Raw genomic sequence first — 16,719 nt, 5'->3', positions numbered from 1 at the left:
ACTGACTCAGGTCACTCTTGTTCCTTATCAGAGTTCTGGAGTAACTCCAGATGGATCTCCAGTTGTTTCCTCTGCTTCCTCTCTTATTCCCAATTCACTTTAGTTGTATTCCAAGGCACACATTTCTTTGGATTATTCTTAGTTAAATCTCTCTTCTTAGTTTTAAAAAAAAAAAAGCTGATTTTTGCCATTGGAATAAGGTCTGTAACATTTTTTTATACCTAAAAGTCTCTAGCCTTTTCTCCAGATATTCTGATGCTTATCCAGTTTGTGGGGAACCTGAGAAAATCCTATCATAAAACAATTTTTTGGGTGTGACTACCAAAACAAATGGACAGTGGAGTGTGTTCTAAGTTTTATAGCATAGCCACAGTAATCATAGTTTAAATATTTTTGGCTGGTATAAATAACTGGATATCATTTCTTGTTATAAAACTTTTTCAGTAAGATAAATAGATGCAGGACTTTTGTGTAGTACTACTTTGGATAATTTTCAGGAGAAACCATTTGCATTATATTTGATAGGACACTAAACAACTTTATTTGCTTTGTGGAATTATTTATGAGCCAGTTAAAAGTTGGTGAACATCTAATGATGATAACTAACTTCAGTTTTAGAATGGTCAATTTATAGCTCTTCCTTCTAACTTATATAGCAGTTATACACCCAGGCTTGTTGTCTGTTAGACTCGATGTATTAGCAACTTTTTATCTCTCTGTTCTTTGTTGCAGGAGGGTATGGTTCCATTCCATTTTATCCAAACATGATATCAGATTATCCAGGAACAAGTTATAAAGAAGGGAGACTGGTTCCAGAACACATCTCTGGAAATTACCCTATGGACCCTGACTCTCATGGCAACATTACAATGTAGGTTCTGTCTAAGCAATGATAGCCAGCGGTCTTTGTTGAGCTGATCACGTGACATGTTCTTGTTTACTGAGTCAGATAGAGGAAAGTCTATTTTAAAAAGGCCAGTAGCACTTATTTTATTCCTTAAGTATTTACACCTCCATGATGTGGTTGGAAATCATAGTGAAGTTGAGGTGATGTTTTAGCCAAGAGACACACAGTATGTGATCCTCTCTGAGGCCTCTGTAAATCTACATACAAAGAGGCAGCAAAGCAAGGCAACTAATACTAGTTGCTTGCTTGAGCTTCAGCCTTGGACTCGCATGAACTAAACGGGACCATTTGGAGAGCTTTACCTGGGCTAGATTGACCCAAAGCCTAGAGACAGGCTTTTGTTTTTGCTTTCAGTAGCAAAGTCACTTAACCACTGTGTTTATACCATGTAAATCATATAAGGCTTATTTCTTAACATTTATTCCTTATTTAGCTCACAATGCAACTCTGAGAAGGGTTTTTAAAGATGAAGAAACAGTCTTTAAGAAGCCTAATTACTTCTTTAAGGTTATACAGACAACAGTGAAGTGTGGGACCCATGATAGTCTAACTTTAGGGCATTCCCTATGCCAATTTCTTACAGATGTGGCCCTGAGAATGTGTTAACAGGTATACTCAGATGAAGGTATGCTCTCAACCCTTGGGAATGGGTGCCTGAGTGGGTCCTGGGCAACCACAAGCAGCTTCATCTTACCTTTATAATAATATACCATACAAACATTGCATTCTGTGTACTCCATAACGTGAAGAAGGTGGGAACACACTCACTTACTGCTGCACTAAAAGTAAGAGGAGGGAACTTCTACCCTCAGGTACCTACTACTATCCTCCTTTCAGCCTCTCAGGTACAGGAAGAATGTCCTATCAGTGCCAACTGGGAAAAGTGTGAAGAGGAAGTCACAGGAGTCTGTTGAAGGGAGAGGAAGAAATGTTTGGGGCCTGCTTCCCGAGAGCAGGTGAATAGATTAATAAGCCTTATTCACTTTTGAGAGGGAAAAATTTCTAAAGGGATGGTACAAACTTGATTTACTCTTCAGGGTGGCATAATACAATATTCTTAAATCTTGAACATAGTACATAGTTGTGGGAGGAGTATCCTGACCTTGGGGGGAAATAACAAGAACTTTGAGCTCCCTCTAGAGGTCCACAGTGGTAAAAGCATCATAGAGGTCTGCAGGGAGGTAGGTCCCTTTAGCAGTAAACTAGCATTTATAAATGCATTCTTTCTAAAAAATGTTTTCTTACTTTGGGGGAGAAATGAGCCTATGAGAAGAAATTTGAGTTAATCATTATAATTAGCTCTGGGGCCAGTGAAAAGATAATGAAAATGAATCATGTGCCAAAACAAACTAGTGTGTTTCTTAATGAGAGCTCTAGTGTTGAAACAAACCAGATCAAAATGAGAATATACGAGAATTTGATTTCTATTTTTTTTAAAGAGTGAGAGAGAGTGAGAAAGAGAGAACTTTTAATATTTATTTTTCAGTATTTGGCAGACACAGCATCTTTGTCTGTATGTGGTGCTGAGGATCGAACCCGGGCTGCACACATGCCTGGCGAGCGAGCTACCACTTGAGCCACATCCCCAGCCCGAGAATCTGATTTCTATACTATTATATATCAGAATGTTTTGAAGGTGCATCCTTATATTGGACAGAGACAAAGGTGATTTGTATATTTGCCATGTTCTCAACCTTACCTCCCCAACATCTGAAAAGAAAAGAACAAGTAATAGATTAGTAGGAAATGCAAGTTGCATTCTTAGTGAAAACATGTAGGTAAGCTAACACGTGTAGTTTTTTAATTTTTAAAAAACCTCCTCTGGATGGGGTTGTGGTCAGAGGTAAAGCACTCACTTTGTATGCGTGAGGCACTGGGTTCGATCCTAAGCACCACATAAATATAAAAATAAAGATATTGTGTCCACCTATAACTAAAAATGTGTATATATATTTAAAAAAAACCCTCCTGACTACATGAAAAATGTATTGTAGAACAGAAATCTTAGTGATGGTCAGATGCACCAAGGAATTAGTTATGGGCCTAACTTTTACTATAGTCATTACTTTACATATGCATGTGTGTGTGTGTGTGTGTGTGTAAAGTTGTAGATGGACACAATACCTTCATTTTACTTACTTTTTTATGCAGTGCTGAGGTTTGAACCCAGTGCCTCACATATGCAAGGCAAGCGCTCTACCACTGAGTTATAACTCCAGCCCTGTAGTTATTACTTTTGTTCTTGGTATATTTATAGTAATCTTCAGAACTTAGAGACTTCAGTTCTTAAAAATTAGTATGAAACTAGAATGAAGGACTAAATAATGTTTGTAGTAATATTATGAATATGTCAAAGTTAATATTTTTTAAGTTCTAGAAATGCTAAAAACAAAAAAACCTAAGGATGAGACCTATGAAAGGGATTCCAGTACCCAACGTGAAAGAACTCTTCAGTGGCCAAATCTGGAACAATTTAAACACAGTAAATGCATAGTATTAGATTATAACCTATAATATGAAATAAGTATTATGTGTTCATACTGATGAATGAATAAATGGGGAGGAAGAGATAAGTTTCAAATATGAAAAAATTCTGAATAATTTATTTAGGTACTCTCTGCTCAAAAAGATGATGCTTAAACCCTCCATTCCTTGAATGTTGGCTGTGCTTAGCAATTTCCTTCCAGAGTACATTATATTGGAAGTGTGTAACTATGATGGAGAAAGCTGACAAAGGATACTTTGACCAGATGATATGGATTATTATCAATAAATCATGTAAATAGGATGTACCCTTAATAATGCTGTGATACAAGTGGTCCTCTACTCTGGTCTTTCTGCCAGAAACCTAAAGTTATGTCGTGGTGGTGATAAAAAGCATCTGATGGTCCGAAATTGAGGTACATACTTAAAAGTCTGACCATTACTTACTCATCAAAAACAAGGAAAGTCTGAGAAACTCTCTCAGACGAGAGGAAGGACATAATGGACTAAGTGTAATATGGTACCCTTGATGAGAACCCAGAAGTACAGGATACTAGGGGGAAACACAGTGAAATGTGAATAAGTGTGAAAAACTAATGATAATGACCAGTATTGGGTCCTTAATTTTGACAAGTGTACCATAGTAATACAAAATGTAAACAGTGGGGAAAACTAGGTGAAGGGGTATAAACAGGAATTTACTGTACCATCTTTGCAACTCCTCTGTAAATCTAAGACTATGCTAAAGTAAGTTTATGGAGAAAGATCTTGTTGTGTAGCTTTATTCCATAACAGTTGACTTCTGTTATAGTCTATATATTACTACTTAAAGCACAGTTGTTTCTAACTTTTCTGTATAAAAGTGAGAAAACACCTGCTCTAGTTTGAGTGTGATTTATATCTCAAGAGTGTTTTGGAAGCTTGGGTCCCCAGAACCTTGTGTCCATTAAGAGTGGGCACCTAGGGCAGGGGACATAGAGTGTGTTTAATTTGCCCAAGGCCCTGGGTTCAATTCCTAGCACACCTTCTCTCTAGAGAGCAAGAAGTAGAGTCCAGTGGAGATCCTTGGATCATGGGGAGGCATGCCCTTGGAAGTGAGAGTAACACAAATCCCATCTCAAATGTAGCAGGGTCCTGGTAAATGATGCAAGAATCTCTAGCATCAGCGTTTTGTCCTCCAGCAGTACAGCTTTCTGCTAGAGCAGAAAGTGTTCTGCTTCCTTGTCTTCCTTTCATTCCCATTTCATCATTGATTGACTTGAAACTTACTGAAAGTATTTTTTACTAAAGAACCATTGTTCATGAATTATAGGTTCTCTAGTGGAGATCTGTGGTCATAGGTAGTTTCACACCGTTTGCCAATGTGTTATCCTTTCAAGTCTTTTAATTATCCATATGAGAAGTTTCTGAGGAAGAGCATGTTATTTCTCTCCGGGCCTTGTTTGCTTTTATCTGCCTCATGTGTTCTAAGTGTCTAGATAATACATATGCTCTGTGAAAGATAAATCCTCTGAAGACAGGCATCTGTCTGTCTGTCTCCAAACAGACCTGGAGATCATAAAAAGTAATTGACATGAAGCAGAGCTGTAACTTTATCTTGTGTCCTGTTGGGCTTACTTGAGGATTAGTGAAAAACCAGGGCTTAGACGGGGAAAGAAGTAAAAAGGAGAGGCAGATTTCAGAAATAATTAGGGCAAAAGGGTATCGACAGAGAAAGAACATTTGAGGTTTCTAACTCTGTAGAGAACCTAAAGACATGGGCATTTTTATGCATTGACAGTTTTTTTTGGATTATTTTAGTAGTTTAACTTCAGGACATAATGTTTCAAGAGTATTGAATGCTTCATAACGCATCCAGAGAAGATTGAATGCCAAGCAGCCCTTTAAAAATATTATAATCCTTAGAGGACCCTTGAAGGTTTTAAATCAGGAAAAAAGTGTATAACAAGTAAGTAAAACATCAGATTAGGATTTAGGGTATCAGGGATGAGATTCTAGTATCAAGATTGTGTTCTTTTCCTAAGGTATAGTTGACATACTGTGAAATTCACCCTTTTTAGTGCACTGTGCTTCAAGCATTCACAAAAACCTAGCTACCACCACAATCAAGACCAAAGCCATTCTGTCTCTACAAAAAGTTCCAGGCCCCATTGTAGACCAGTATTCCACCTATATAATAGCCCCTCACAACCACTGATCTGTTTTTTCTTCCTTTAGTTGTGCCTTTTCCTTAATATCATATAAATGGAATCAGAATATATAGCCTTTTGAATCTGGTTTCATTCACTTAGCACATTGAATTTTGAGATTCACCTATGCTGTTGCTTGTATGAGTAGTTGTTCCTACTTACGTTATTCAGTGCTGCCTCAAAGTATGTATATACTATATTTTATTTGTTTATTCCCTAGTTGAGGGTCATTTGGGTTGTTTCCAGTGTTGGGTGATGACAAATAAAGCTCCATATTTCTTTTTACATCCAGATTTTTGTATAAGCATTAGTTTTTATTTCACTTGGGTGAACACAGAACAAATTTAACTTAAATTGCTGAAGTTATTTTTCCCAAAGTAGATGATTGTCCCATGTTGCATTCCTATCATCATTAGGTGAGAGTTCCCGTAATTCCACACAGCTCTAGGTATTACCCCCTGTTTTTCTTTCATGTTAGTATTTGAACAGCATGTAGTAATATCTCATTACTTTCATTCTCTTTGTAAAGATCATCAAGGTTATTTTTGTGCTAATGGCTTTCACTTTGGTAACTGTTCTGTAATTCCTTGTTTATTTTAGTTTATACAAATAGTATCAAACATGTTTTGTAACTTTTTAAAAATTCAGTGACATATTGTAGACAATCTTCTAGATAAAAGTAAATTTGTTATTTTTTATCCTATGCATATACATGGATAGCCTTTGTTAAAATACATACTAAAATAATAGTGGTTCTCTTAGAAGTGAAATTAAGGATGATGACTCTTTTTTTCTATACAATTTCCTTGTAAAGTTTTTAAAGTTAATTTTAAAGACTTATGATAATCTCATACTGTAAATGATCCTACAAAAATTGCTTTGTATATAAATATCGGATGACTAATTTTTAATTTGCATGAATTTGCTAAGAGACTAATTAATTACCTGTGGTTATGTTTAAATAGTGGGATTTCAAGCCTTTCTTTTTGTTTCTTCTTTTATAAGTTGATTAGTTTAAGTATTTTTTTTTTAATACTTTGATTGCAATCCTGATTTTTGTCTTCCCTAAAAGTTATAGTTATCAAGTGGTTGGTTAGAACCAGTGTGGTTATTAACCTTTAGCTAATTTTATTAATTTAAATTAGAGAATGTGGTCTTTAAAATTTATAATTAGAATTCTTTGAGTCTTTTCTATTGCTGAATGTAACAAGTAAGTAAAACATCCAGAAGAAATGTAAACTTTTTATATTGATATAAATTTTCTGTGTTTATCATTTATAATTTTAGGTATCTATCCCTTTTCCCTCCCTGGTCCCATCTACTTTTCTCCACTTGTTTAATCTTGTCAGTCACAAAGGGGGTGTGTCAACCTTCTAGTTTTTTGTCAGCTCTATTCTTAATAACCCTGAAATTATCAAGAAAGATCTTTGAGCATATAAAGATTTATGACTTGAATTTTTAAACCTAGCTTTAATTGATACATATAATAGGAAAGACCTTTTTTACTATTAAATTCCTCTTTTTTAAAAAAACAATTTTTATCATTTATTGGGGACATTATTGGTCCAAGTGTGGCAGTTTGCAGGATCATAAATTTGTTCCTTGATCTCCATGACTTAGAATATTCTTTAAAAAATGTTCATGATGCTGGAAAAACAATTGTTTAAATTTTCTAAGCCTGAAATCCAAACCTATATTATTACTATGTAATATTATTATCAAGGGTTTCTTTGGAGTAAGCAGAGGGTATAGGTTTAATGAATAAACTATAGCTTACTGTGTAAACAAGGGAAGATTATATTTGAAGTACTGGAATTTTATAGAGTTCTTCACAATTTTGCAAAGTCGCATCAATTCAAGGCTGCTAAAAGGCTTTCATTTGTCACTACTACATGCCAGTATAAGCTTGCACTTGGAATATGTATTAACCCTTTTGTGTTAGTTGTCTTACATAGTAGAGAATAGAGTATCATCTTCCTTGAGCATTTACATACATATTGGTCATCAATTTTTTAAATGTTTCCCATGTTTTTTCCACCCAAGGCCATAGGGATGCATATGTTAGAACACTCGATGTCATCCCACAAGTCAGGTATTGAGGGTTTTTTTTCCCCCTTGTTCCTTTTTACATCATTCATTTTTTATTTTATAACTAAGTCTTCAAGGTCATCTTTTCTGCTATAGTATCTGTTCTATGAATCCTAGTCATCATATCTTCATATCTTTCATTTCCAACTAACTTTTCACTTTGTGGGAGCGGGGGGCAGTTCTAGGGATTGAACCCAGGGCCTCGTGCATGCTAGGCAAGTGCTCTGCCATGAAGCCACATCACCACCACTACCACCCCTTTTTTTGTCTTTTTTATCTTCAGGTTCTGTTTCTATTGGGTGTTCTTCTGGTTGTAGTTCATATTTTCCTGCCTCTTCACATTCCTGGTAATTTTAAGTAGGGTGCCAGACATGGTCAATTTATGCTGTTGAATATATTGAATATTGGATTTTCTTCTAGCACATAGTTAAATTATTTGAGTTTAGTCAGATTCTTTTTTATTTATTTAATTTTTATTTTAAGGTTTTTAGGAAAGCTCCACATAGGCCCAGATCCATGTTCAGCATAAGATTCTCAAGGTAGATCCCTCTAACTCTCTGTACAGTCATTTGGGTTACTCTGCCCATCCTTCTAGCTACTTCAGCTTTCTCAAAATTCCTAGTTTCTGTCTCTAGACCCAGTGAGATTGGTGGTCTTTGGATTTTTCTGACTTACTACCTTGTCTTGGAAGCTCATTCCAGTCAGTAAGCTGCAGTGGATATTAGTGCTCGATTTCTGTTCCTCCTGTGGGCTCGCAGTCCTATATGCCATAGTGCCCATTGTCTGAAAACACTTGTTTCTTATATTCTGTTCACTTTTCTTCTCATTCAAAACTAGAGGAGACTGATTGCCTGGTTAAGCATTATGGGAAATAAATTATTTGTTGTTTTAAAAAAAAGATTCAATCTATCCAGAAATAAATGAATTTCCTTCCAGGTATGAAAGGTTAGAACAGCCCTCTGGTTGGGGCTAAGAGTGTAGCTGGATAGTAGTGTGTGTACGCCTGTTTTTATATTTAAAAAGGGGAGGCTTATTTAAGTATTTACAAGTTCTTTATTTCTTAGAATTTATTTCACAATTACTTATTTTGTTTTATTATACTCCTGGAGCCAATATATGGCTTACTCTCTTTTCTTCCTTCTCTTTACTCAATCCTGTACTTCATAATGATTTTCTTAAATGTATACTTAATCCTTTACTGGTTAACTATTTATCTATTGTGGTTCTAGTTCTTTCTTATAAGCCTCTTTAGGAGGGTAGACTTTAGAACATGTATCACCCAGTGCCTTGAATGTAGCAGGTGCTGAATTAAGTACTCAAAACTTTACTGTAGGGAATAGGCAGTAGTTGCTTGTGGTCATTAGTAAGTAGTATACAGATATTTACTTCTAAATATTTTCTTGAACACAGGCATTTTAATAATGAAAAAGAGGCAATAAACTGAACATTTCTATATTATTCCACTGGTCATCATTCAGTGATTTGCAAAATCCTGTGCTGCTTCCTTATCCATATAGTTGTTCATACCTGCTAAATTTGAATACTGGCTCTGAAGCCTAATAGTTATGTGATTTTTCTTCAGCAAGTTATTTACTTTGTCTGAGCATCCCTTTGCTCTTCTCTAAATTGAAAATAATATCTATGTTATATTGTTGTTATAAAGGTTAATAGTAGAATTGTATATAAATATCGATCACATGTACATCATGGTAGTACATATCCCTGTGAATTGTTTTCTTTGACATTAGTTCAATGTCTTTGTATCCATACAAACCGTATTTGTTAATGTCAGTGTCCAGATGCACAAGCAAGGGTTGACATTTTCTGTAAATGGCCAGATAGTAAATCTTCAGTCTCCAACTACTTATAAATTGAGCTGGGTCCCAGTAAAATATCATTTACAAAAACAGGCAGTAAGCCAGGCACTGTGGCGCATGCCTGTGATCCCAGCAGTGCAGGGGGCTGAGGCAGGAGGATCTGTAAGTTCAAAGCCAGCCTCAGCAATGGTGGGGCACTAAGCAACTCAGTGAGACCCTGTCTGAAATGAAATATAAAATAGGGCTGGGGGTGTGGCTCAGTGGTCAAGTGCCCCTGAGTTCAATCCCCGGTACCCCCTCCCCTCCAAAACAACAACAACAACAAAAAAACCAGGCAGTGGACCACAGCTTTCCAGCCTGTGACTGTGGGTTACTCTTATATTTCTTAATTGTATGGTTCTTTAAAATATATATATGTAGATCAATACAGTTATAATCATGTCTGTACATGATTGTTTCATTGAAATCATTTATTTGGAACATAATTCTCAAATGGAATTTATAAAATCAATGAGTATCTTTGTAAAGTATCACTACTCAAGAACTGAAGGATTTAAAGAATGTCAAGGACAATTAATATACTATAGTTATTTTTAATTATCATTTCTATATACTATCTAAATGTTTCACCTGTCTGAGTTTTAACATGAGATCATTATGTATTTGAGCCCTTCCTTGGCTATCTGATTGTGTCCTATTCTGCAAAAAGAAATAGAGAAGGTAGGTGACAAAAAGGGATGACAATGAGGTAAAAATTAAACCAGTGATGCTGATATTGTCTTTCCCACCACCATCACCAACAGTTACCATTCCACCCCCAAAAGAAAGTAATTATTTCACCTTCTAAGGATAAGTATGACTGCTGACCCTTTAAAAAGAAAGGGTTGGAAGAAATAAAAGATCCATTCTTTGTAAAATTCTTGGTTTGAATTAGTATATAATATAAACAAAATTTCCCACCATGTTCTAAACAAAATTTGATTAGACCTTTTAAGTGCTGCTTTTTTGTTGCAAAATTTGGAAAAGATGTTTCTAAACTCACTGTGGTTAACTTTAATCCACAGCAGGGCACATGGCTTATATTCTGAGAGGAGGTTCTCTCTGTTTATTAACCCCATATTAGACTATTATTTTATAAGATTAATATAGGGTGGGTTTTTAATTTTATTTTATTTTTTCCCATTGTAAAATACTCCCTTTTTTCTTTTTGCAGCACTAGGGTTCAAACCCACGTTAGGCAATCACCCTACTACTAAACTGTACCCATAACAAAATAGCATTTTATTTATTTTTTTTTTTAAAGAGAGAGGGATTTTTATTGGTTTTTTTTTTTATGAGAGAGGAGAGAGAGAGAGAGAGAGAGAATTTTTTTTTTAATATTTATTTTTTAGTTCTCGGCGGACACAACATCTTTGTTGGTATGTGGTGCTGAGGATCGAACCCGGGCCGCACGCATGCCAGACAAGCGTGCTACCGCCTGAGCCACATTCCCAGCCCCGGAGAGAGGGATTTTAAAAAAAAATTTTTTTTTTTAAGTTTTTGGCGGACACAACATCTTTTTTTGTATGTGGTGCTGAGGATCGAACCTGGGCGTGCGGCATGCCAGGCGAGTGTGCTACCGCTTGAGCCACATCCCCAGCCCCAAAACAGCATTAAAAAAAAATTTTTTTGTGTGTAGTTGGAGATGGACAGAATTGCCTTTATTTGCTTATTTTTATGTGGTGCTAAGGATCGAACCCAGTGCCTCACATATGATAGTCAGGCGCTCTGCTACTGAGCTACAGCCCCAGCCCCAGCCCCTCAAAATAGTATTTTTTAATAAATCTTTTTAGGAAAGATTCTCCTTTTAAAAGTTGTTAGTTTTCTTTGGCATTTAATTGTTGGTTTGTGAGAATTCAGTTGATGTGGCTGTCATACTGGGCCAAGCATGAAGTTCAGTTTAAGACTCTAACGTTGTTGTATCACCGTTTGCCTTTTAAAACCATCTTATAGTTGCTTAAATAATCTTAAGATATTCCCAAATATTGATAGTTTTTATTCTACTTAAATTTATATTATCAGCCTAATCCTGTGTATGTAATAGTTTTCTTTTTACTTGAGTGAGTTGTTTAAATGTTCAGAATTCTAAGTGAGTTCTGTTTATTAATTTTTGAGGATAAAATTTGAATTTATGACTATTAAATGTTCCATCTGAAATTATTTTTACATTTTCAATTTTACCCTCATTCTAGTAATAGCTGCCTTAAAAATTTTATAGGTCATTTTTAGGTGTGGGAGTATGTTAGAGCAGTTGCATAGCATGCCTGAAGCCCTGGGTGTGATCCTCAGCATCCAAAAATCGGCAAACCCCAAGTTTCTCAAAGATATATAGATTAACAAGATAACTATTGTTTTGTATTTGATCATTCTCTCAAAGAATGTTGCAGAAGTTGTTGATTTCTTTGCATTCACAAAGTTTAGTAAAATATTAATAAACTATTAATTTATTATTCACTGTGCTTCTGTTTGTTAAAATAGTTTTAAGTTGGTTACTATGGGGGATTTTTTTCTTTTTTAGTGGATTAAAATATACTTGAAAGAACTTAAAATTCATTGTTTCTGTTGGTGAATTGATACATAGACTTGGAATTTGTCAGGAAACATGCTCAGCTCTGAAGTTAGTGAATTGGAAAACAAACTAATGTCTTTTGTTTTTGTTCTGATTATACAGCAGATATAATTTCTACAGTAGAATTTAATCATTCTGGAGAATTACTAGCAACAGGAGATAAAGGTGGTAGAGTTGTCATCTTTCAACAGGAGCAGGAGGTAAGTGTTTAAAAATTTAATACCTGATTTTCAGTTCCATCTTAACTGGAGCTTGTGTTGCACTGGAGAAGCTCATCAGAGGATGTTGGAATGTTTAAGAAGAGGTGTTTATTTATTGAGTAGAACGTTCAATATATAGATATTCTGGTTCTCTTAGCTTTGTGTGTATATGTATGTGTGTTGTTTCGCTTTAAAAACACAACAGCTTTAATTGTAAAATGATTTGGTTAGAAAGAGGGTGGAGTGGTTGAATAATCCAAGATTTTAACTAGTTTAGAAGCTTTGACCCTTGATTTTCTCTTAATTCCATAAAGCAAATTTGCTTTGACCTCCTCTCAGCGCTTAGTTTGCTTTATGTAATTGAAGGTGGGAGGCTAGTTAAAAAAGCAGCTCAATTATTTTGATATTAGTTCATACTAAAACTGTTAGTATGTGATTTAAACGTAAAGGTTTAAATGCCAATTGCACGCATATGCATGTAAATAATTTACAAGGGCAGTGCTAGCTTTTTAAAGCGAGTTGATTGGATTTGTTTCCTTTCCTCTTAAAGAAAGGAATTTCTCATTGTAGAATCTATAATTAAAGTGCAGTTTTGCTTTGTTTTTCACCTTAGGCACACTGATTGACAGGGTCTCTTACTAAAATTTTATGCTGAACAAAATTTGTCACACTGGATTTTCCTCAACTCTCCCTCCATTTGTAGATTAGAGTTTGACCTTTAAAATTAATTGTTATGAAACATCTGCCCCTGTCTATCTATAATATTAAAAAAGAATTTAAAGTAATATGGATAAATAATAGATTTTTACAAATAGATGTCTAAATCAACACAGGTTTTAAAGGATTGTGAAATTCCTTAAATAAGCAAAGAATCTAGTAATAATACTACTACTTTGCACTTCTATAGCGCCTTTGACCTGAGGATCTCAAAGTGCTTTACAAACACTAATGAATTAATCCTCACAACACCCCAGTGAGGTAGGTAATTTAATTTTAAAAGAAATGATTAATAGTGTCTGATTAGAAGATGCACAAACACTAAATATGTCTCCTTTATTTATTTATTTTTTAATTTAAATTTTTTTTTGTTGGAAGAATAAGATAAAATAAGACTCAAGCTTTGCTTGACAAAGAATGGTCTGGTGGGAAGGGGGTAATTAGTTTTCTGTTACTGTTTTCAAGCAACTAAAACCTTGACCATAGGTATCTTGAAATACTGAAGAGCTAAAATGGGACCTTAGAGGTCATTACAATTTCCCTTTATTGCAAGTGAGAAAGTTAGGATTTAAATAGAATAACCAGAAACCAGAACTTCTGACATGCTTAGTCTTTTCAATGTTTTTTGCTGCCTTTTGTGTTAGATAACCAAAATGTGTTAATTTTATTCTAGTGTAGAGCAGGCCTTCCTATAGATGTTCTCTGCCCTTGAAATTGTTTTTTTTGTTGTTGTTGTTTTGTTTGGGTTTTTAAAATATTTTTTTAGGGCTGGGGATGTGGCTCAAGCGGTAGCGCGCTCGCCTGGCATGCGTGCGGCCCGGGTTCGATCCTCAGCACCACATACCAACAAAGATGTTGTGTCCGCTGAGAACTAAAAAATAAATATTAAAAATTCTCTCTCTCTCTCTCCTCTCTCACTCTCTCTTTAAAAAAATAAAATAAATAAAGTAATCTTAAAAAAAACCATAAAATATTTTTTTAGTTGTGGACACAATATCTTTGTTTATATGTTTATTTTTAAGAGAGAATTTTTTAATATTTATTTTTTAGTTTTCGGTGGACACAGCATCTTTATTTTATTTTTATGTGGTGCTGAGGATCGAACCCAGCGCCCCGTGCATGCCAGGCGAACGCGCTACCCCTTGAGCCACATCTTCATCCCTGTTTATTAGTTTTTAATGTGGTGCTGAGATTGCAGTGCCTTACGCATGCATGCAAAGCAAGTGATCTACCACTGAGCTACAACCCCAGTCCATTGAATGTGTTAATAGCTCTCTACAGTTAGCCTTTGTTTTAAAGAAAGGAGCTTAGAGAAAAGCTTTTATAAATTAATTTTGCTTATCTTTGGTTAATCTCAAAGGATAATACACAGGTTTTACATTCTGAGGATTTGAGAGAGTCTTTATTTTCGTTGGGGTTGTTTCACTTTGTTATTTTAAAATATAAACTGTCTGGATTAAAAATTAACTTGCGAATGAAGTCATTTTCACTTTCAGTAGGTGGAAGTGTGTTAAAGTCAAACCACATGTGAAAAAAAATGGCTAGAATTTAAGGAAAATGGGTCAAATTTTTCTTTAATAATGGGTTCAATAGGTGTAATCAAAATAATAATTCAGTGTTTTCCTAAAGATTGTCAATTATATTATATTAGTTTGAAATTAAAGATGCAACATGTTACTGAAGTTGCTCAGTTTTACTTGTGTTAGAAAATACGGCCCAAAATTTTATATTGAAAAAATAATAATTTCTGCTGGGAGTGGTGGCACACATCCTAGCAACTCCGGAGGCTAAAGCAGGAGAATTGTAGGTTTAAGGTCTGTCTTCGCAATTTAGTCAGACCCTGTCTCAAAATAAAAAGGATTGGAGATGTAGCTCAGTGGTAAAGCACCTCTGATTCTGTCCCCAGTACCACCTCTGACTGCTCCCCCCCAAAGAAAGAATAAACATTTCCTGTGATTCTTTACTGAAATCCCACTGAAGATTCTAAAATGCTAATATTTCAAATACATACTCTTTTAAGAAGAAATGAGCAGAATGATTTACTTTGGGGGAAGAGTCACTGGTAAGAAAAACTAGGCTTCCTTTATGTGTATCTGTCATCCTTAATCTTTTTTAATAATTCAAAATAGGTGGTGCTAGGGTAGTTCATTGGTAGAGCACTTGCCTAATCTTAGTATGGCTCCAATATCCATCTCCAGCACTGCAAAAAATTAAAATCATTGTGTAGAACCTCAGTTAAGTAGCATATATTTTTAAAATTAATTAACACAAATATATTTTTTAGTGATAGATTAAATAACAATAATGGTAATGGTTGGATTTCCCCCCCAAACTTAATAGCTTGTTTGTTAGTAATTGATTTAATGCATTTTTACCTAATTAATTTTCCACATTTTAAAGCCATGTCTTAATACATCCAAGAGTTTCTAATACGCTGTTGTCTACAGAATGCCATTGGTTATAATTGTGTGGACTTTACACACTTTGTCTCTAATTGTTGGACAAAATTTTCGAATTCACGTCTATATATCTGAAATAGTGGTAGCTTGAAAAGTGGAAAGAAACTTACAGATGATCTTCCTATTCTTTAGCTCAATCTCAGGAATAGTTATATAACAAAGTTATATTATTTAGTTTAGTGACACAGTTCTGGGATTAGAATTTGGGTCTCTAAAGTTTAGATTAGCTATTTTTCTAAAAAGTCTTGAATTTTTATTTTAAATAACTTTATTTATATGTGGTGCTGAGGATAGAACCCAGGGCCTCCCACATGTTAGGGCAGTGTTCTACCGCTGAGCCATGACCCCAGCCCTAGATTAGCTATTAATGTTACACTACTGTGTATGCTGCCACCTGACCCGTGAGTATTTCTTAGTCTCTGGTAATGATATAATACAATGATGTTTGATCATTGTGACTTTATCCTTTTACCTGTGATAAGATTCCTTGATAAACTTGACTTTACTGGGGACCAAAATATCTTCACCACTCTTTTTAGTGCCCTTACTTAAGAAGAGGTCATACACTCTAGCAGAGAACTTGGCACATCCGATTTCAACATCTTTTAACCCATCTTTTCTGATTTGTTTCATCCTTCAGAAATAGCAGGTCTCCTTCCATGTCATCCCATCGAATGTCCATCTGTGTTCTGCTTCTACTGCCTGTACATCTGTCCCCAAACCAAAATGTGAAGAAACTGAGTAGTTATTTAGTGGCTCTTCATTCAGTTCAAGTATATTTCAGACTGATAATTGCTTAATATTTTGACTGCCATTTAATAGTATTTTATTGAATAATAAATGCATTACACAGATTCTCTGCTGTAGAACAGGGTATGTGAGGAAATGGAGGCACAAAGCCAGAGAGCTTTCCCTGAGGTAGTCACAGCCATCATGTGATCAGTAAGTCTAAAATTGTGATAAATAAGCCAGTGTTGTTAGAGCATGTGCTGAAATGGGAGACTCTTTTTTATTTATCTTTACCATTTATGTTAGCTTTTGACAAAAAAGAGATGATGGAATATTTCCTTTTTGTTAATGTAAATATTAATGCAATTTTTAGATACTTGAAGAGCTGTAAAATATGTGCTTTAGTTTTTAGAGATTTTTTTTGTGGTTTATTTGGGTGTTCAGATTAGGTAATGAGCAATTGTTGAAGAACTTGGTTTCCTGCTGACTCTGGTTTACTCAGGCTTTCCATTTTCTTGGAA

General features: G+C 35.0%; 1 protein-coding gene across 7 annotated transcripts in view; it reads left to right on the top strand.

Annotated features, from left to right (window-relative positions):
• Ppp2r2a (protein phosphatase 2 regulatory subunit Balpha) overlaps nucleotides 1-16,719 on the top strand; it is a 68,736-nt gene that overhangs the window by 29,144 nt on the left and 22,873 nt on the right. For 3 of the 7 annotated variants that reach the window (XM_040292624.2, XM_013365001.4, XM_021719861.3), the window contains exons 3-5: nucleotides 733-871; nucleotides 1,745-1,863; nucleotides 12,196-12,293. In XM_040292624.2, coding sequence (XP_040148558.1) covers nucleotides 1,836-1,863; nucleotides 12,196-12,293 — 126 coding nt within the window. In that variant the 5' untranslated portion in view covers nucleotides 733-871; nucleotides 1,745-1,835. The remainder of the gene's footprint in view (nucleotides 1-732; nucleotides 872-1,744; nucleotides 1,864-12,195; nucleotides 12,294-16,719) is intronic. The other 4 variants (XM_005339889.4, XM_078030863.1, XM_078030864.1 and 1 more) reach the window with 2 other exon arrangements.

The sequence above is a fragment of the Ictidomys tridecemlineatus genome, chromosome 14 (assembly GCF_052094955.1).
Source record: "Ictidomys tridecemlineatus isolate mIctTri1 chromosome 14, mIctTri1.hap1, whole genome shotgun sequence".
Lineage (NCBI taxonomy): Eukaryota > Metazoa > Chordata > Mammalia > Rodentia > Sciuridae > Ictidomys > Ictidomys tridecemlineatus.
The sequence above is the reverse complement of the archived record's forward strand: the minus strand, read 5'-3'. Positions and strand labels throughout refer to the sequence as shown.